General features: G+C 39.0%; 1 protein-coding gene across 2 annotated transcripts in view; it reads right to left on the reverse strand.

The window, feature by feature from the left end:
• RAB11FIP1 (RAB11 family interacting protein 1) overlaps nt 1-19,318 on the reverse strand; it is a 36,262-nt gene that overhangs the window by 9,634 nt on the left and 7,310 nt on the right. Inside the window, exons 2-4 of one of the 2 annotated variants that reach the window (XM_074287238.1) lie at nt 5,920-6,362; nt 3,864-4,671; nt 498-2,456 (exon numbers count right to left, since the gene is read on the reverse strand). In XM_074287238.1, the coding sequence (XP_074143339.1) occupies nt 498-2,456; nt 3,864-4,671; nt 5,920-6,362 (3,210 nt within the window). The remainder of the gene's footprint in view (nt 1-497; nt 2,457-3,863; nt 4,672-5,919; nt 6,363-19,318) is intronic. The other variant, XM_074287239.1, reaches the window with a different exon arrangement.

A 19,318-nucleotide genomic window follows, 5' to 3' on the forward strand; every position in this document is an offset into this window, starting at 1 on the left:
TGCAAACCAACTACATCTTTACATCATGCGAACCAACTACATCTTTAGCCTCCTCCATAGGAAGGACAATCACTGTGTCTTATGTGGCCAATACTTAAAAACAAAATCTAAACACTGGAGCGAGAGCCAGAAATATAAAAAGAAAAGTAAATTGTAAATGTTTATTAGAAAAAAAGAGTCTTTAAATATCTGAAGCTGTTCCTGGGGATAGTTCAGAATCTGTTCGCAGCATATTCCTTCAGATCCTTCTTTTACAGGTCAGACCCTAGCTTTATAAATTGGTCCTTACAACTATCATAACTAAGGTGTTTAAAAAGACCCTGTACTGGCTCATTTATCTGCCATTTAGTGGGTGATCCAGATCCAGATACGTAGGTATCTGGTCTTTTAAAAAGCCTGGGGTTTGGGGGCCCTCAGAATCAAAACAGCCTTTGGGGTAACACTGAAAAAAATCAAGTATCCCATACTTATGTAGAAGGATCTGCCCAGTCTCTCACCTGTGCTTGGCAGACACAGTGGTTCCACTAGTTGGCTGAGCGGGGAATAGATGTGGCTCTGAGGGTGAAACCCACGCTCGGAGAAGCTGCTTCTTCTTGTCAGAATTTTCAACTTTAGCAGCCAAGCTTTCTGCTGTTGTTTTTTGGGGAGATTCTGCTCTATTTGTGTGATAAGTGTCAGAGTGTAGAGAGCCAGGAAAAGAGTGTGTTACATTAGAGTTCTCAGAAAGGGAGTGACCCGAAACAGGAGAGCCCTGGGAAGATGACCTGGGACTGCTACTTTCCTCAGTGTACTTTTCATCCTCCCTCCTTTCCTGCTTCTCCAAACTCACAGGGCTGGGGATGTCTGTATCTACACCTACACCTTCCCCATGGGATAGTTTGCAAATGCCCATTGCTGTGCTCTGTCTTGAAGACAATGGAGCAGAATTAACCAAAGCTTCAGGTTTTTGCACTTGGAGGGTATTTTTCTCCTCTTGCAACAAAGTGGCTATCTCAGAGCTCAGTCCCACCGATAGGCTCTGGTTTTCCATCTCAGAAGAGACAGCCAATGAGCCAAAAAATGGTATTTCTGCATCCATGTGATTCTTTGTGGTTGGAGTCATTCTGACATCTTCCAACTGTTCTACCCTCTCATCATCTGATGTTACTTCTGGAATAGAGGGAAGTGTCAGGTTCAGATCCCCCATAACTGGAGATCTGAGGTCTGAAACTGAGTTAAGACTTTTCAGAGGGTCAGACAGCAGGCCTTCATGATCGCTAGCTTTGCTCTGATAATTCTCACTATAATTTTCATATCGTTCAATCCTGAATGACGGAGTGGCCTTTTCTGAGCTAGATTCCTTCACCAGTTGTCCTGAAGAATTCTTCCCCTGAGATTCAGGCACCAACACACTGCCAACAAACGGAACAAAGATGCCAGTCATGGAAGCTGGTTCATCATGAGAGAGCCTAAAAACAGCTGTTGCTCCTGATTTTAGTGATAAAGAAAGACTTTCGGGTTCAGTTATCATCGTTTTCTTAACATTCTCTGATCCTATATCATTAGACTTCAGCTCTCGAGGTTTGCTTTTCTCCTTTTCCATAAAATAAATGGGCTTTTCTACCTCTTCTTCTGAAAATAGCTCCTCAGAAAAGGACACACGCTTCTTGATCTTCTTACAGCCCTCTCTCTCATGGACACCAGTTAAGTTGCTTTTTCCAACTATAGAGTCAAGTGGTATGGTCAAATCTTCCATTTTATGAGGCAACTCGGCTCCTTCATTAGAAGAAAAAATTCCTACTTCACTGACTTGGTCTTCTAAAGATGACCCACATGAAGATGCAAGTTCTTTACTTCCTTCCTTCCAAAGTTTCCCACTATCACTTCTGTCTTGAATAAGAGTACTATTTTGTTGTGAGACTTTAGATGGAGGGAGATATTCTGGGCTACTTACTTGGGAAAATGTTGGGACCTTTTCTTCTTTTTGTTCTTTTGTGAGTTGCTTATCATTTGTATTTTCCATTATTTCCAGGGAGGGTCTTGAGGATTCCCTGCTCCCTCTACTCTTTCCTACATCTATCTCCCCAATCTCTTCTCTGGAAACTCCATTTCTTTCATGCACTGGAGAATGCTTGTCAAGTGATTCTGAGGAACTAGATGAAGCATTTGAAACCTGAATTAAACCTTCTTTTTGAGATTTCACTGCTAGAAGGAAAGAAGGTTCAGAACTAGTCTGGCTCTCCTGAGAAAAAGGCCAGTTTTCAATTGGAGTAGAGGTAGAAACTGGATCTATGGTGGGAGGTGAGAAAGAGGAAAGGACAGAAAGATTTGAGGATTCTGTCTCTGATTTTTGTCCCAGGTTGGAATGTAAGGAATCAAGATTAGAACCAGAGATGGAGGTGGAAAAGAAAAAAGAAGAATCACAAAGAGAAGGGGGAAGCTTTGCTTTGGATGGAGCTTCTGGAGTCACTCCCAGTCTGTGAAAAGGACAAAATAAATCTGCAGGTCAGTTGCAGATGCGATGTCTACACACACACACACACACACACACACACACACACACACACACACACACACACACACACACACACCACTCTGTTCCAAAGAGGAATTTTATACTTTTGGCAACATGATTATATTAGAAGTCAAAAGAATTTAAACATCCTAGGAGAACTGACGCCAATGCTTGAAACACAAAAGAAGTATTTTGTTTGTATCAAGCATGTCTACCACACTTGGGCTTGTCAGTTATGACGTGGGACAGAGAGTAAAAAACATCTTAAGAGTTTAATTTAGAAGATAGATCCAGTCATATTGTTTTAATTATTATAGCAGTAAAAAGATATTTAAAATTCTTAAAGCATTAAAGCTGATAGATCATAGGGCAGGGGACAGATTTTGTGTGTGTGTGTGTGTGTGTGAAAAGTGAGCAGAGTCTCCCCAAAAAAAGTAATGCATGGCCCAAAACACAGAAATACGGCTGCTATGAATGTAAGTCAGGCCAAGAAACAGAAATGTCCCAAGGTTAGTTAGTCTTCTTAGAACAAAACACCAAGCAAACACAAAGGAAGTAGCCCTAGGCATACTCCACAGAAACTAGAATTCCTGAGATCTCCTCCTCCTTATATCCAAGTGCAAGGAAGAAAGTGTTAGTCTTAAAGAAAAACACAATTTGCAAGGAAACAAAATTAGCACAGGTCTATGCACGCAACAGAATAACATGAGTTAGCTTATTGAAATTGTGATCGATGCCATATTGTCTTATCTTCCTGAAATGTCAGCCCAAATCTGGAATCACCATCTATTGCTTCAAAACTGTCAAAATTTGACTACACACCAATAACTGAAAATACAGATTAGTTTTGTACCTTCTCAAATCCCATAAAAAATAACGGTTAAAAACAAAATCCTGGGGATAGAAGGCAAAGAAAAGAACTAAAGGAAAAGGGGGGGGGGGGGGGGGGAGTAAAGGCTATAGAAAGAGTTCTGTTGAGGGAGCACCATTCTTAATGATCTTTTTAGTCATATCTTTTTCTTAGATTTCTGGATAATTTCCAATATGGGAAATTTTTTGGTATTTCAAAATTTATGGTTTAGATTTCACTCAGATGGTTTTAACTTTGCTTACCAAGGTTACCTGACACAATACATCTCCTGGTCTAGCAACTGGGGCTGGCACAGTATTAAAATCCACATAGATTTACCAGCAGGCCCAGTTAAAAGCCAGAGTTAATAGCATTTTCTTGATGTGTCGGTCACCTTCCATACTATTTTGTACAACCACAATCATGAGAATAGGAACCAAGAATGTGGCGCAACTGGAGACTCCTGCACAGCAAGGTGTTAAGGCCACAAGTGAATGAATGAGCAGAGCTGAGACTGACCTGGGCTTGACAGCTTTGGTTTGGGGTCCCTTTGCAGAAAGGGCAGGTGGCCTGGGTTTAGGCTCAGGCTCTGCTCCAGACTGCATCCTGGTCACCTCCTCAGTAGGGCTTGGAGATTTGCTCTGTCTAGAGACAGAGGATGACAAGTCTTCGGGCTTCTCATCGAGATCTTTCACCGGAATTTCAACAAGTCCTTCCTCTCTCTCCTTTGCCATGGCTTCCACAGGCGTGATTTCTTTCTCCTTCACCAAGACACCAGGAATGCTGCTCTCGGTCTCACTGTTCTTCAGAGAATCTTTTTTTCCTGTGACCAAAGAGAGCAATGAGGACTTCTTGCTCTCCTGCTTTTTGTTCTCCTTACTTTCTTTCTCAGTTTCTGTATTCACAGGGGTCACATTCACATCTCCACTAACAACTGGTTTGTAAGATGGCAAAGTCAGAGATCTAAAAGAATCTTTTGCAAAAGACCCAGATAGTCGCCGGTCTGGAGAGATCCTCCCTGTCTCCCCCCATTCCTTAGAAGGTCTGGAAGACAAATTTTCTGTAGATGAAAATAAATGCTTTTTCCTAAAGCCTTGAGGAGATGGGGAGGAAGATGGAGTGCTGTCCTTTGTCACAGACTCATTTTTGGGTTCCGGCTGTTCTACATAAATATGATTTCCATTGATACACACATTAGATCGGGAGAGTTGGTCATTCTTAGACCGAAGGCCACCAAAAAAGGACAACCCTTCTTTCTTAGGAAGGGTAAAGTTTATCTGACTTAGCTGCTTGATATCTGCACTTGCTGTTCTCCGGTGAGACATGCCTATGGAAAGAACAAACAAACCTTGATGTTACAAATGCATAAATCTTAATCAAATAAATCAATGAGCAAGGCAGAAGGGCCCTGCAGTAGGACAGGACCATTATCATATGAATCTAAGACTCAAAAATATAAATGCAAAAGGTGTGAATTATTCTTATCCTTATAAAGCTGAGATTCTTAACCTAAGTCCCAAGAACTTATGTTTTGAATACTGTATTTCATTATAATTACTTTTCTCTGTAACTCTATAGGTTTCCTTTTCTGTATTTCAAAACTTTAATTTTAGAAGAGATTTATGGTTGAGCACCTATCCTAAAGTAGGTAGATATTTTGCATAATTAATAAAAAGGCAACAGAACATAAATAATGTAAATTGTTTTCTAAATCAACATGTACCTTTAGAATCTTTAAGGTTGAGTGGCACCCCTTTTCTATGAGAGTTTGAGGCCAATGCTTTGTCTGTTCACTGGGTGTACTTTTAAAAATTTTTCTGTGTTCCAAGGTTATTAACACTTTAAATATACATATTTTTAAAATTCCCCTTAATTCTAGTACCTTTCTTCTATTTCTTATCTCCAGTTTATCCCATTTTTTGCCTTTCTTTGTGCAGTGTGAAGTAAAGGTTTAAATCGATGCTTGACACACGGTAGGCACATCAAGAAATGATTATTGAATGAATGACTGAAAAACAACCTTTTGTGTACTTAGCAAACTTCTTGGAACCATCTACCTGATTTCCTGGTATAGTCTTTCTAGGAGCCCTCATTTTGCATGAGATGACTTTTATGTTAGTAGAATAAAAGTTCTCCTGGGTCTCAGACTAAAAGGATGGGCCAAGGTAGAAATGTGCTACTGTAGGCTCATCAACAGAGGCATGACTACTAATATTCCCATGACACAGCAGCTTGTAAAAAACTGAAAACCCTGAGAATCGTATACATGTTGGGCATTCCCAGAGAGACAAAAATCAATCTTCTATCAGCCTAAAGATGGCAAGAATTCACACTACCCCATTGCCAATTCAGAGGCAGACGATCACAAAGGAAACCTAGAAATAAATAGAGACGGCTTCCTCCACCACACTACCCCTAGAGAAAAAGCATGGGAAAGGAAGCTTCTCTGCTTATCTTAACCTGTCTCCCCTCTAGAGAAGGGGGGGGGTTCACTCCACACTCATTCCACTGCAAACTCCCTCTATACTGAGATGGATAAGAAAGAAGAGCTGTGAAAAAGAGAAATGAGACTCACTGTCAGAGGGGGAAGAAGATTCATCCTCCACATCATCTTCCCATTGGGACTGGAAGTCTCCCGGGCGGAGCGTCAATTTCTCAGGCTTAGAGGTGGGAAGGACAGACATGGACTGAGATAGGGGCGTTTTCTGCAAACCAGACCTAGAAAATAAGGTTTTGATCTTTGATTTCTTCTTCTTGTCTTTTGTGGGAGAGTCGTCATCATCACTCTCTATTGTGTGCATTGTGCTGGGGATGATGGCTGAGGCAGTGTCAGAAGGTTCCTCCTGCCGCTTCCCTTTGATTTTGTCTTTCAGTTTCCCAAATGGATTACGGGACTTATCCTTCACGGACAGGTCAAACATGCTGGCAGTTATGTTGTTTCTCATAAACTGGATGTCCACTTCTATCTCCCCTCTCTCTTTCTCCTTCTTCCCTGGTTTTGATTTCAGCGTATACCACCTGCAATAAAGGAGTAAAGAAATGAACTATTAGAATCATAACTCTATAAACTCTTGGATGGTCTTTAAAGCATTTTAGTTTCCAAAAGTCAACTACAACCATTCTTTTTCCTTCTTGCTATCACCTGTCTCTTTTACAAATACATTGGCAACCTACTCTGTCTCTAACTCCCAATTATCTGAAATGTAATATTCTATTTTGAAAAGGCCACTGGACAAAGAACATGATTAATTCTGTGTATAACACTTAGTTATTAAAAATCAACAACAAAAAAACAAACAAACAGTAAGTAACCAGCCTAACCAGTCTAATTTTATGTTTTGTGACATAACTAGGATAAGGGAAGAGAGCAAAGGTCAAACAAAAGCTGCTTGATAAATGATATGCCTCAACAAACATGCAAATCGCAAAGGAAAATGAAGATGTCAGAGGAAAGAACAGTCCTCACTAGAAAGTTCTGGAATGTTTTGAACCAGGGTTTAAAAAAAGCAACAACAACAAAGTGATTTAAAAAAAGAAAAGCAACAGAAGGTATTCATTAATTTCATTATTAGTTTGAGTTTTTGGCTCAGAAGATCTGAAAATGATAGGAATACATTTCAAACATTATCTAACTTTAAAAGTATTGCACCTGGTATGTTATGCAAAATCACTTGAAGATATTAGTGATACTTAATCTATCAAACAGCACTAAAAGACAAACAATCACACTTCCTTGACTACACAGTGAACTCAGCATGGAAGAAACTTTTCCTTAAGGTTCTATCTTACTAAGAACCTTTTATCTTTGAACTCCTATCTAGTTGTTTGTCCTTTGTTCTCAAAGACCAGACCAAGACCTCAGAGAGGTGATAATGTGACATGCAAGTCAATTATACTAAATTGAGGCAGGGTTGTACAAGGTCAGTTGCTTCATTTTCTCCTTCAGAGTCATCTGGGTCCAGTGGTCAGATACAGATCAGAATGACTGGAGATGGCCCTGGATACAGTGGGAAATCTTGGCCTTTTTAAACTAAGTCTTCAACAGGTCTCAATTTGACTGAGGTTGTACCCATTCAGTGATTAAGGCTAGGTAGCAACTGAAGCAAAGAATCTCCTCTTTCACCTACGCCAAATAAAATAAATAAATAAAATCTAAATAAAGAACTGAATGAATCTGGAAGGGGAAGATCCTCAGGATTTCTGGCAGCTATTTTCATTCAATCTAGTCATCAGGACCCAAGCAATGATCAAATGAAGCTTGGCCTAGGACCTACTGGTGCCATTAGCTTGGTTTTGGTTTACAGCCTGGTCCTAAAAAAAGAAATCTAACCAGTAAACCCCAAGACATCTTGGGAGAGTTTAGAGGTACAATAGAGGGATTTTTTTTTTTTTCTTTTAAGAGCATCTATAAGTAAAAAGGTATGATACTGTATCTGGACAGAGGGCTGGATAAACTAAGGTCTTATGAGACTGAAAATGCAGCCAGTAGCAATATCTTCCCTCATGGCAATTCGTTTATTTAATGAGGTAGGCTAGTGATCCTGATGGAAATAAAGCCATGATAGTTCCCTAAATTATATCCCAGAATATTTTTTCAGCATTCATTTCTGGCAACCTGGTATCCAAAATGGTAGAGATGAGAGGATAAAATAAAATTCATACAAGGTAAATTTAAGAGAAATAGTCATGGCAGAAGAGAAAAAACCCTGGCCTAAGAGTCAATAAAGCAAGATTAATTGGTTGAAATACTGAATGCATCATTTGGGTCCTCTGGATTTCAATATAACTGGAAAAGGTAGGAGAAGCTGGGTCAGATGATCTTCAGATGGTAATTTGTAAGATTTTAGAGTTGAAAAGAGACCTCAGATATAAAGCTAATAATGCTTTATTCAAAGCTACAACTATATTAATCTGTCAAATCTTTCAGTTTAAGAAGAAAATGTGATTTAAGCATTTTATGATAAATTTAAAAATGTGGACCCAGATTTTTTTTTTTTTTTAAAGGTAGTATCTAAAAGAGATAGAAGCTATCTTAATCTGGGTATTTGGAGACAAGGGTTCGGTTTAATATTGCCTTGGGCAAAGTCAATTAACTTTTCTCAGTCTTATTGGAAAGCCCCAGCTCTTTTAAGGAGCTAAGTTTATAACTATAAAATAAAGCTCAGTTAAAAGAAATTTCTCTGTGGCTCTCTTTAAAATGGGCTGGGCTAATTAAACATGTGGACATATGTAAAACCTGTGGTTTTACACTGCCGCCTTCATTTTTATTATGCTGTAGCTTTCAGGAAGCCGTGCAATTTATCAAATATTGCCCCGCACTGGAGTCAAATGATCTGGAGTGTAATCATGAGTCTGCAATTAGGAGTATGACTTTGGGGGCAAGTCAATCTCTCAGAGGCTCAGTTTCCTCAACTTTAAAACTGGGCTAGTTCTACCTGGGTCTGTTCTACCTGCCTCACTTTTGGTCTGTAAGTATGACAAGATGATGCCTTTGGATGGGCCTCGGTCCAAATGTCTACCTTCATCAGTAGAGCTCCTTGCAGGGCTCTTGTGTCCACTGCTGACCCCAATGGGCAGGCAAAACTGACTTCTCCCCAGGGTAGAGTCTCTGGCCACCTAGCCAGCTGGGTCAGAGACAAGAGGGAACCCAGGTCTCCTGGACTCTCAGAGGCCTCTCCCATCCAGTACCAAACCCAAAGCGACAGAGGACAATTTTTCACTAAGGTTCCACACATTACACCAGATGGGGGTCCTGTAACTCATATCTTCACCATGTTCCAACACCTGCCAGGAAACTGGCATCTCTCAGTCAGGAACTGATGAGCAGATGCTTCTCTCCAAAGCATCCCGTGCCTAATGGCAGCTTTGGTGATGATGAAGGATCAGCTGTTGGGGCTTTGTTTTTTTATTTTTAAACAGCAATTGCAAGCTTCTCTGAAGAAGGAAGTTGCCTGTGAACATGAAGCCGTTCTACAACATCCCTTCTCTGGAGAGACGGGGGCAGTTTCGGGCAGGAAGCGTGCTACCCTGCTCCGGAGGAGCCTTTTATCCGCCTGGCACATTCCACATGGTATCTGCTAAGCCTGTTTCTGCACTGCTGTGGCAACTCCTCCAGGCCCCCTCTTGTGTTGAGAGCCTGTTAAAATGCTTTGGCTGAGCTGCTGCAGGCATCCCAAGAATGCTACTCATCAGCACAGGGACAGGCCTTTCTTCCAAAGGTAACAATGCTAGTAATGCTGGTCTACAACTTACAAACCCACTTGGGAACCTTCCCCGGGGAAAGTTACTCAGTGCCAGATAGGTCAGATCCTTGGGATGATTTCCTAGTGCCAAGATGAGGGTTTGGATTTTTTGTTGTTGTTGTTTAGCTTTTTTTCCGGAAACTTCAACACTGTTCTCTCTGTGAGGAGAAACTCATTGATTGTTTTTATTAACCTATTTTCATTGACTCCTGTGCCAGTTAAGGACCAAACTCAAAGCTGCCAAGAGCACATAAAGCAATCAGTTGGAAGAAGTGAAAAGCTAACCCCCTTAACCAATAGGGAAGTCAATCCTACAAGAGCCCTGTCCTTTGGATGCTGGTTTTCAAAACAGGAAAGAGGAACAGGAAGAGAGAGCACAATTTTTAATATTGATATTATCCTCATCACTAACCTTTATTAGGCATATGCCCTTTGATTCAATAAAACATGAGCCTGGAACAATAGCTAACACACTACTCAATCAGGAAGACTAAACAAACAAAGGTCACTAATCACAAACAACTTTGCAAAGGTCAATGAACAGCAATGACTGCTAAATGTCTCAAACTGGAAAAATCCCTGAGATCAGAACAATCTTTGATATGACTTCAATTGCACCGAATAATTCTATTTAAATTCAAGTGGTTGGTTTTGTTTGTATTTTTGTTTTATAAAATTCACTAAGCTACTTCTCAGTTCCCTGCCCCATGAATAATAAAACTTCTATATACACTAAAACAGTAAGTGGGACAAAGTGTGGGCCAAGCTAGTATTCCCACATCCTTTCAGGTAATTTCAGAAAGCTTTCATTATGTCAGAAAATAAGATTGTGTCCATTTCCCTGGTCCAAAGATAAGGTATTGCCAAATGTCTATTTCTTTCCATAGATCTTTTTCTTTCTTCCTTGATAAAGATCATGCATCTTAGAAAAACCTTCATCTTCACAAGGAAATTAACTTGCTCCTTACAACCTAAGCAAAGACCAAGTTTCAGGTTCACAAAGACTAAAAGGGGAAAAAAAAAAAAACAGCATCCATATTAGTTAAACTCTTATGCTAGAACAATCCAGAAAATTAGAACAATCTCAAAAGAATGACCTCAAAAGAAATGAATTCCATTCAAGTGATTTTTTAAAATATTCACTAGACAGTTCTCATATGAATAATAAAACTTCTGCTTAAAGTAAAAAACAAATTTGAGTTTTGGTTTTGTTTTTTTTCTTTTTTTTAAGATAGAAACTGAGTTTATCAGAACACAATTGCTTTGTCTAGAAGTAAGTCCCAAATTATATTTAGATTTATGTTTGTAAATACACACAGAAGATTTCTCAGACTAATGAAAGAATCTCTGATGGCCTGGAAAATGGAGAAAAATTAGGCCAAAAATTAATTCTTTTAAATTAGTCTAAAACATCACTTTTTAAAAGGGGGGAAAGGGTCTCTTAAAGACTCTTCTTTTTCCTTTTCTCCCCCTCCTGCTAAAAAAGAATGAGGACAAATACTCATAAAAAAGAAAGAGGCAATGAAGTAAGCCCAGAGGATAGAGCCCTGTTTGGAGTCAGGAAAACCAGAACTCCCATCTTGCCTGGGAAACTGACTAGATGTGTGGCCCTCAGCCTCAGTTTCTTCATTTGTAAAATGAGAAGGTGGGTTTCCTTGTACCTTTAAGTCCTTTCCAACTCTAAATCTATAATAAGAGGAAACTGGTGATCAAGAGTAAATTAATTATCTACACTTTCTGCCCAGTTATATATTAATCATTCTGAGACACAGATTATCAGAACTGAAGACTTCATTTGCTCTGGGATGTCACTGAAACCTCATTTGTTCATTGGCAATGAGTCCATTTGCAACATAAATATGCACTTTAGGACGTGGAGCTTCTCAAAATTTCCCCACACAGATACCAGATAACCCTCCTCTGAAGTCTAGTCAAATGTCAGAATGCAATCAAGCAAGGATAATTCAGTTTCAGGCATTAGGAAATATAAATTCCCAATTTATTAACATGAATTTTTAAAAAACCTTCACATCCCAAAAAAAAAAGAAAAGAAAAGAAAAAGAAAAAGAAACAAATTTTTAAAGCCATCATCTACAGACAGCAAGAATCATTCCTGTAAATTTTTTGGATAGAATGCCTCAAATTCATTTGGCAGATGAAACATTTTTTCTATTTAAACCACTCTAAAGAAGATTTGAGAAAATAAAAGTGTTCTGTTTTAAACACTACAATCAAGAGTAACATTTATAATAATCCCATTTTCTGATCATAGAATGGTAAAAATAATTGTGTGAAACAAACAAACCAAAAAACAACCTTGTGTTTTAGACACACAAATTGCTAGAATTTACATAGATCCTTTATATATTGTTCATTTCTGCCCACAAGTCGCCCCCCCCCCCATATTGACTCAATCCATCAGAGAAGCTATAGGACGCACCAAATCAGGTACAGTTAGCCCCTTTGATCCTACTTAGAAACTTTAGGGATTTTCATTGTTCCTTTATAAGGGATATTCATGTCTCCATTATGCTTTCAATTATATATTTATGTAAAGCCTGCTTCCTCCATTTAAAATCTTAATCCCTCTGTTTGCAGCATCAATCACCTCTACAATAATCTACAAGAAGCTTTATGACCTGAGATGTTAAGTGGAGAACTGAAGAAATCAGAACAGTAAGAATTTCATTTTTCCAGGAAAAAACCCCAACAAAACAAAACCATGATATTTACTATTTTAAAGAGCTCTGAATGCCACCTGAGAAGACCTATAAGAACTGATACAAACTGAAATAAACAGAACCAGGCAAATACTGTATTTAATAACAGCACTGTAAGGAAAAACAATATTGAAAGACTTAAAAATTCTGATCAATGCAATGACTAGCCACGTCTTCAAAGGACCAAAAATAAAGCATGCTACCCACATTTTCTGTCACTAGAATGATGAACATGCAGAATAAGATGGACACACATTTTTAGACACAGCTTGTGGATTTATCTTGCTAGATCAATAAGTAGATTGATTACAATAGGGGGAGGGTTAGGAAAGGGAAAAGAAGATAGTGATAGTGCCAAAAAGTCTTTTAAGCATTTAAAAAATGCACAGGCATCCAGGAAGAAACAGACAAGCAAGATAGCTTTGAAAGTATACATGCTATTTTATTCTTTCCCATTTTTTTCTTTTTGATCTGATTTTTCTTGTGCAGAAAGACTACTGTACAAATATATTGGATTTAATATATATTAACATGTTTAACATACATTAGATTACTTGCTATCTAGAAGAGGGGGTGGGGAGGAGGGGAAAATTTTGTTAAGGGTCAATGTTGAAAAATTATCCACACTTATGTTTTGAAAATAAAAAGCTTTAATAAAAAAAAAAGAAAGTAGCATGCTAAATATACTATTTTAAAAGCAAGTTTTATATAATAGGGATTCCTAATTTTCATATATAATCTATTTTTCTCTCCTACTTTCTAGGTAAAAATGTTCTTTGGGGGGAATGTTAAATTCAGGATAGATAAGACAGAGAGAGACAGGCTCTGAAAAAGATTCATTGAAAAAAATGATAAATCACTGCCATCACTGCTTAAACATTAAAATATAAAAATAATTTAAAAGTATATTCTCTCAGATTAGCTTCCATTTATTCTGCATATACTTTCTAGGTTACTAGTTACTTAGTCTCTCAGACCCATCCCCAGAACATATATACTCAGGGCTAGAGTTGTTTTTGTCTTTCCCTATTATCTCCAGTGTTTAGTTAGTATTAAGCTTAGTTGGTGCTTACTTATTAGTAAATGCTTTTTGACAGAATCTAGTAAGAAAAACAAAGTACAAATTTTTGTAACCTATAAAATATGTATGGTTTAAAACCTACAAAAATTAGGTAGCTTAATAACTTTTGTTACTGGTCATCATTGACCATCATTACTTAGAAAGCAGACTGCTCTGCTCTAACCAAGGCCACGGTCTGTCACATTCATTCATCTGTACGACTGACCCTAACCCACTTGGACTCTTGTAAAAGTTTCCTAAATTTTTTTAACTTTTATGTTCTACCTCTTCATGTCAACACGTTAATCTTCCTTAACACAGAGGATCCTAAGATGCTACCCCTCTGCTCAACAGTATCCCCCACTGTCTCCTGAGTCAAGTTCAAATTCTTGCCTGGCATTCGAGGCCTTTCACAACATGGCAGCCCCCTCACCTTTCTAGTCTGATTTCATGCATACTTTATTCCAACCTGTACTGTCCCTGAAATACACCTTGCACAATGCCAATTCCAAATCTTAGCCCAAACATCCCTATCCTTGGAAATGTGCTTCATCTTTCTCTTAATCAAGAGAATATTTTGGGAACCTTTAAAATGTTACTCATGTGCCACCCCTCCCCCCCATTAAGCACTTCCTGACTCCAAAGTCTTAAATTGGCCTCATCCAGGGAACATTTTCTTGGTGTTGAGCTCAAGACATGGCCTGTGGCTGTGTCACCTGCACCAACCAGCCTTTCAGCCTGCACCTAGACAACACCATCAACCCAAACTGAGCCAGCACTTCACACAATAAGTGCCTTTGTTTGGTCAACTGACCCAACATCTTCTTACCCATAAAGTCGTGGTGGGTGGAAGTTTCTCCTAGAGCCTGAAAACTACTTACAAGGATGCTACTGAAAAAAGAGAGTTGTTTCTCACTTGCAGGTTTTATAGCTACCAAATGCAGTTCTCTGGCTGGTTATGACAAAGGCAAAACAGAAAACCAAAGAGCTAGACAACAAAATGTTCTAATGTTTTAGAATGAATCTTAAAGGCAGGTCTATTACAACTCCCTTGAAAGGAATTTTAAAATAAAGCATAAGCCCCATGATGTCCAATGTCATCCTGTAATAAAGTATGGATACAGCTTAATCATAGCTCTGCTGATTCTTTCAGTCCCTCATAGCTACAGTTCACTCCCTCCTATCTTCCTCTCCAAAGCCTCACATCAAGCTGCAGGAAGTATCTCCTGAACAATCTACTTATTAGTGCTCACTCTTTCCTCAAATTATATTGTATTCATTTATGTTTACCTATTTTATTCCCCCAGTAGAATATGAGGATTGTTTTTCATTATCTTTCTATTCCCAGAAGAATTTAATGAAGTCCAATGCCCATAGTAGGCAATTCAGAGTTCTGAAATGAGTTTTAACTTCATTCCGTGGCTGTCTCTTTTACTTATTTCCAAGATACCTATCGGTACTTTAAATAGTAAAAAGTGATAAATTCAACAAATCAAAAAATAGTTGTTAGGCAAGCCCAAGGATGGGTACTCTACCTAAGATTTCCTAATCCAGTCAAATAAGTAATATGAATACTGAGCCAAGCACTGTACTAAACTCCAGGGATACAGTAAAATGAATGATATAATCCCTGTTCTCAAGGAGCTTACATTCTAATGGGAGAGGAAAGGATATATAAATATAACATAAAGAAAATAAATCCAAATATGTATAAGATAATTAATACAAGCTAGTTTGAAAGAAAGGACACTAACAGCTGAAAACTATGCCAGGAGCATCTTATGTCATCTGTCTGCCCTTTCACCTCCTATCTTAATGTTTAAGGATCTAATTTTGGTTGCTAAGGAACACATTTCTTCTCCTCCTCAGCCTCTTGGAAGAAATGTCAGATTTCAGAAGGTCTAGACTCAGGATCTCACTCTTGACATACACTGCTGATGTGATTTGGGGTAAGTAAACCCAGTGTCCCAAATACTTTTTAAAACAGAGGTTCTTAATTTAGGATTTGTGAACATTTTTTAAAAAATATTTTGATACTGTTTGGACATGTATACATATATTGTATTTAATTTATACTTTAACATATTTAACATGTATCAGTCAACCTGCCATCTGGAGGGGGGGAAGGAAGGGAAAAACTGGAACAAAAGGTTTGGCAATTGTCGATGCTGTAAAATTACCCATGCATATAATATCTAGTAAATAAAAACTATAATTAAAAAATATTTTGATAACTACATTTCAATATAATTGATTTCTCTTGTAATCCTAAATATTTTATATACATAAAAAACATTCTGAGAAGGAGGTTCTCTATGCTTCAACTAATTACCATAGGAGTCCCTAACAACAAAAAAAGCTAAAACCTCCTGCTTTAAAAACTACAAACTGTAGAATTACAGATTGGTACTGAACTGAAAGTGGAACTAGTAATTCCTTACAGTGAATAATCTAGTTTAGACTCCATTCCCACTCCACACCTCTACACACTCCTACACATCTCAGTTTCCTCTAAACTAATTTATTTTTAAATTAGGTTTTCTCAAAACTCAATGATGTTTAGCAGGGGATAATGATTCCCTAAAATTAACCTCCTATCTCATCCCTATAAAATAGTCCCATACAGTAAATAAGTTAAAAAAAAAAAAAAAAAAAGGCAATGCATGAATTTTTGAGGACACTTCCAATGCTGCTGAAATTTATTTTGCTAACAATACATGTTTGCAACGATATTTTCCCCCCTTTTATTCTCAATAGGAGAAAAGTTTTAGAAAAACAGAATTTTAGCTGATTTTTTAAAAGGAAACAATAAATGTCAAATCAGTCCATAAGCATTTATCAAGCATCTATTATACGCAGGCATTCTGTTTAGCAGAAGCAGGATATTGTGGATTTTCTGAAAGATGTAAAACAAACTGATTGGTACTACAAGAAATTGATCTAGAAGAATTCTAAGGAAACAAGAAGTTGCCAAGTCTTCAATGCAAGACTTTTCCTCTTTTTCTTTTAATATGGGGGGTGGGGTGGAAGGAGGGGACAGAGAGAGACAGGGGCAGAGAGAAAGCAGGAGCCACTAAGTGCTTATTAATTTTCTTAAAGTAAAATAAAAGTTAATTTTAAAAGTATCTGAAGCTTTGCAGGTGCTTGAGAAAGTAGTGTTTTACTTCCAGGGAGGGGGGAAAGGAGACTGCAAAAAGATTCAAGGCAGACCAGCTGAAGCTTTACAAAGAGCCCATTAAAGTTCTAGCAGCTGGTTTGGAGAACATCAGCCCACAGAAAGAAGATGGGGCAAGCCCTGGGCGGGGCTGTGCAAGGAGGTGATGAGCAATCCGGGAAGGACTTAAGCTAGTGGGTTTAGGCTCCTGCTTGTGAAACTCCTGCAGACTGCCTTGCACTAAGCTATCTTCAAGGTGAATGCTCCTCAGCCTGTGGACTATTTCCTTGTGCACATTCCTGAGGGGAGTGTGGAGAGACAGGACAGCGCCATGGCCTGTTATCTGCATTGGAGGATTTCAGGGTGTTTGCCCTCCCTGATCTGAAGGAAGGTCATCGTTCTCTGGCCTTGGTAAGAACGTAGGCACAAACCCAGGCCTGCCTGGTAAGATCTCGTTTCTGGGAGCAGAGGGGGCTCCCAGGACATGAAAGGGCAAACTAAGGATTGTTTCTGGGGGATTCTGCTCTCTTCCACTGCTTCCAGATGGAGTGCCACGGAACAGATCATCTTTTTAGAAAAGCATTGCCAGAAGATGCCTCCAAAAAAAGAAAGAAAACTACCACCTCCCAGCAATGTTTGCTCATGATTCTCTCCAAGTACTGGGTGTCAGGTACTTGTTTGTTTAAATATGGAAAGAGGTAAGACCAGAGGCCTCTGAAAATATTTGGAAGACAGCAGCTCTTTCCAATCCTACAAGTGGGGCTTTTCATCCGAGTGTAAAATTAAGTCCCTCTGAAGTTAAAGCCTGATGAAACTCTCCAAACTTAACATTTTCATGAATGTCCACTAAATACAGGCTACAATAACACTCCCTTAAACTTGCATGGTACTAATTTTCAAAGCGCTATTACATCCATTTGACCCTTACAACAACCCAAGTAGGTAGAAAACAGGGGCAGTGGTCCCTACTTAGGGAGATTCCTGAAGCAGGTGGGGGGGAGGACTCAACTACTTATCCCGTGGTCCCAAGTGGGAGCAATGGACACCTACACTGCCTTTACCAACAGAAACTCAATCCTAACCCCAGAGACTGCCCATGCTAGTATCCTGCTGTCAGCAACCCTTTTGCTGGGTGCTATTGAATGCCTTACTAGAGGCAGTCGAGGAGAATTGGGGGTCTACTGGGACAATCTGCAATGTTGGGGAAATTAATAATGGGAACATCTATCCTGTCTAACACAAACAGCAAGTGGGGACAAAATGCATTCATCCTATGGGGATAGTGGTCGGCCTGTGAGTCTGGAAGATTCAATCACTCCCTATTTTCAGAGTGGCCATGTGAACCTGACCAAGGATTATTCAACCTTTTTTGGTGTTCCAGGGAACTTTCTAGGACTATATGTTACCAATGACAATTAATGGAGAGTGTTCACACTTTCATGTTCCCCATAGCTCTTAAATTATAGGTCTAGATCCTGGGGGAAAATATAGCACTGTGAATAAGAAGCTATTGGGAAAGCCTCATATTGGTGAAATGCATGACATTTAATTAAAGTGTATTATAAAATGCAGCTCGATTTAGTATTCTAAAATTAAATCCTTTGGTAATATTGGGAACAAGAATACTGTAGGTTTTTATCATTTTATCATTCATTTATCAGCTTCATGATAACAAGGAGAGACCTCCTTAAACAGTCTAGCAGCAAAATGTTCATTGTTCTCTAAGGGAACATGGTGGCATGCTTTAAAAGGCATATGCCTTCCAAAAGAATTATTCAAAAAACAATATTTTCTTGAAAATTCCCATAATTTCCTTCCCAGATTTTTCTTTCACACAACCACCACCTCAGAAAAAGACAACTGCATATACTAAAGCTCTTCTATTTGCCAAAACAGGCTCATTCCTCAGTGTGTCCCAGTGGGACTCCCAGGAGACTAAATCCCCAGACTGCTCCCAAAGAGATTATCAACAGGCTCCCCCCCCCCCTGCACTCTCATTAGTAGCTAGAGAGGCTGGCTTCACTTGTGCCTTTGAAGTTAAGCAAAAGCACAGATAGCACAAACCATGCAAGGACCTAGACAGTTGACAGCTAACAGTTAGTTTTAGCTATAAACTCTCTGGAAACAATTGAAATAAAATAAAACGTGTCCTTGTAAAAATTAACCAGGGAAACTATCATCTCACCTGGCAAGGAATCCATATCCTCACCCCCCCACACACATCCCCCCAGGGTGAATGACTAGAACAGCCTTGGGTCCCTGACTGGTCCAGAGCACTGCTAAGGTACCAGATGCCACCTTCTCAGTCCTTCCCAGTCTTTAAGATCTCTCAGAGACCAAACTGGTTCCTTCAAGGCTTAATTTGAAAGTCTAGGTGTCAAGGAGTCTGGTGGAAAAAGTCCTAATAGCTCTGTTCTAGCAAGGGAAGCACATTCAGCTCTGGAAATTCCTGAGTGTTGGTAATCATGGCTAGGTCCGAGAATAGAACCTTTTCAACAATGTCCTTTTCCCACAGTTGAGCTAGAAGGAACCAAGGGTGATTATTAGTGGCAAGCTTTTACATTTCCCAGGTTACAGGATGTTTGAATTCAGAACATCAGTTAGAGCAAGGGACAGGACAAAGGGGGGGGCAGAGAGATGACTGAGTCTGAATCACTACTGTGATTGTACCTGGGTGACCGTGGACAAGTCACTTCCCCTATTGAAGATTTCAGAGTCTTCACTTCCAAAATGAGCTGACTGGACTAGAAGAGCTTTCCAGCTCTGAATCTGGATGGTCTTATGATCCTAAGTATGAC

The sequence above is a fragment of the Sminthopsis crassicaudata genome, chromosome 2, assembly GCF_048593235.1.
Source record: "Sminthopsis crassicaudata isolate SCR6 chromosome 2, ASM4859323v1, whole genome shotgun sequence".
Classification (NCBI taxonomy): Eukaryota; Metazoa; Chordata; class Mammalia; order Dasyuromorphia; family Dasyuridae; genus Sminthopsis; species Sminthopsis crassicaudata.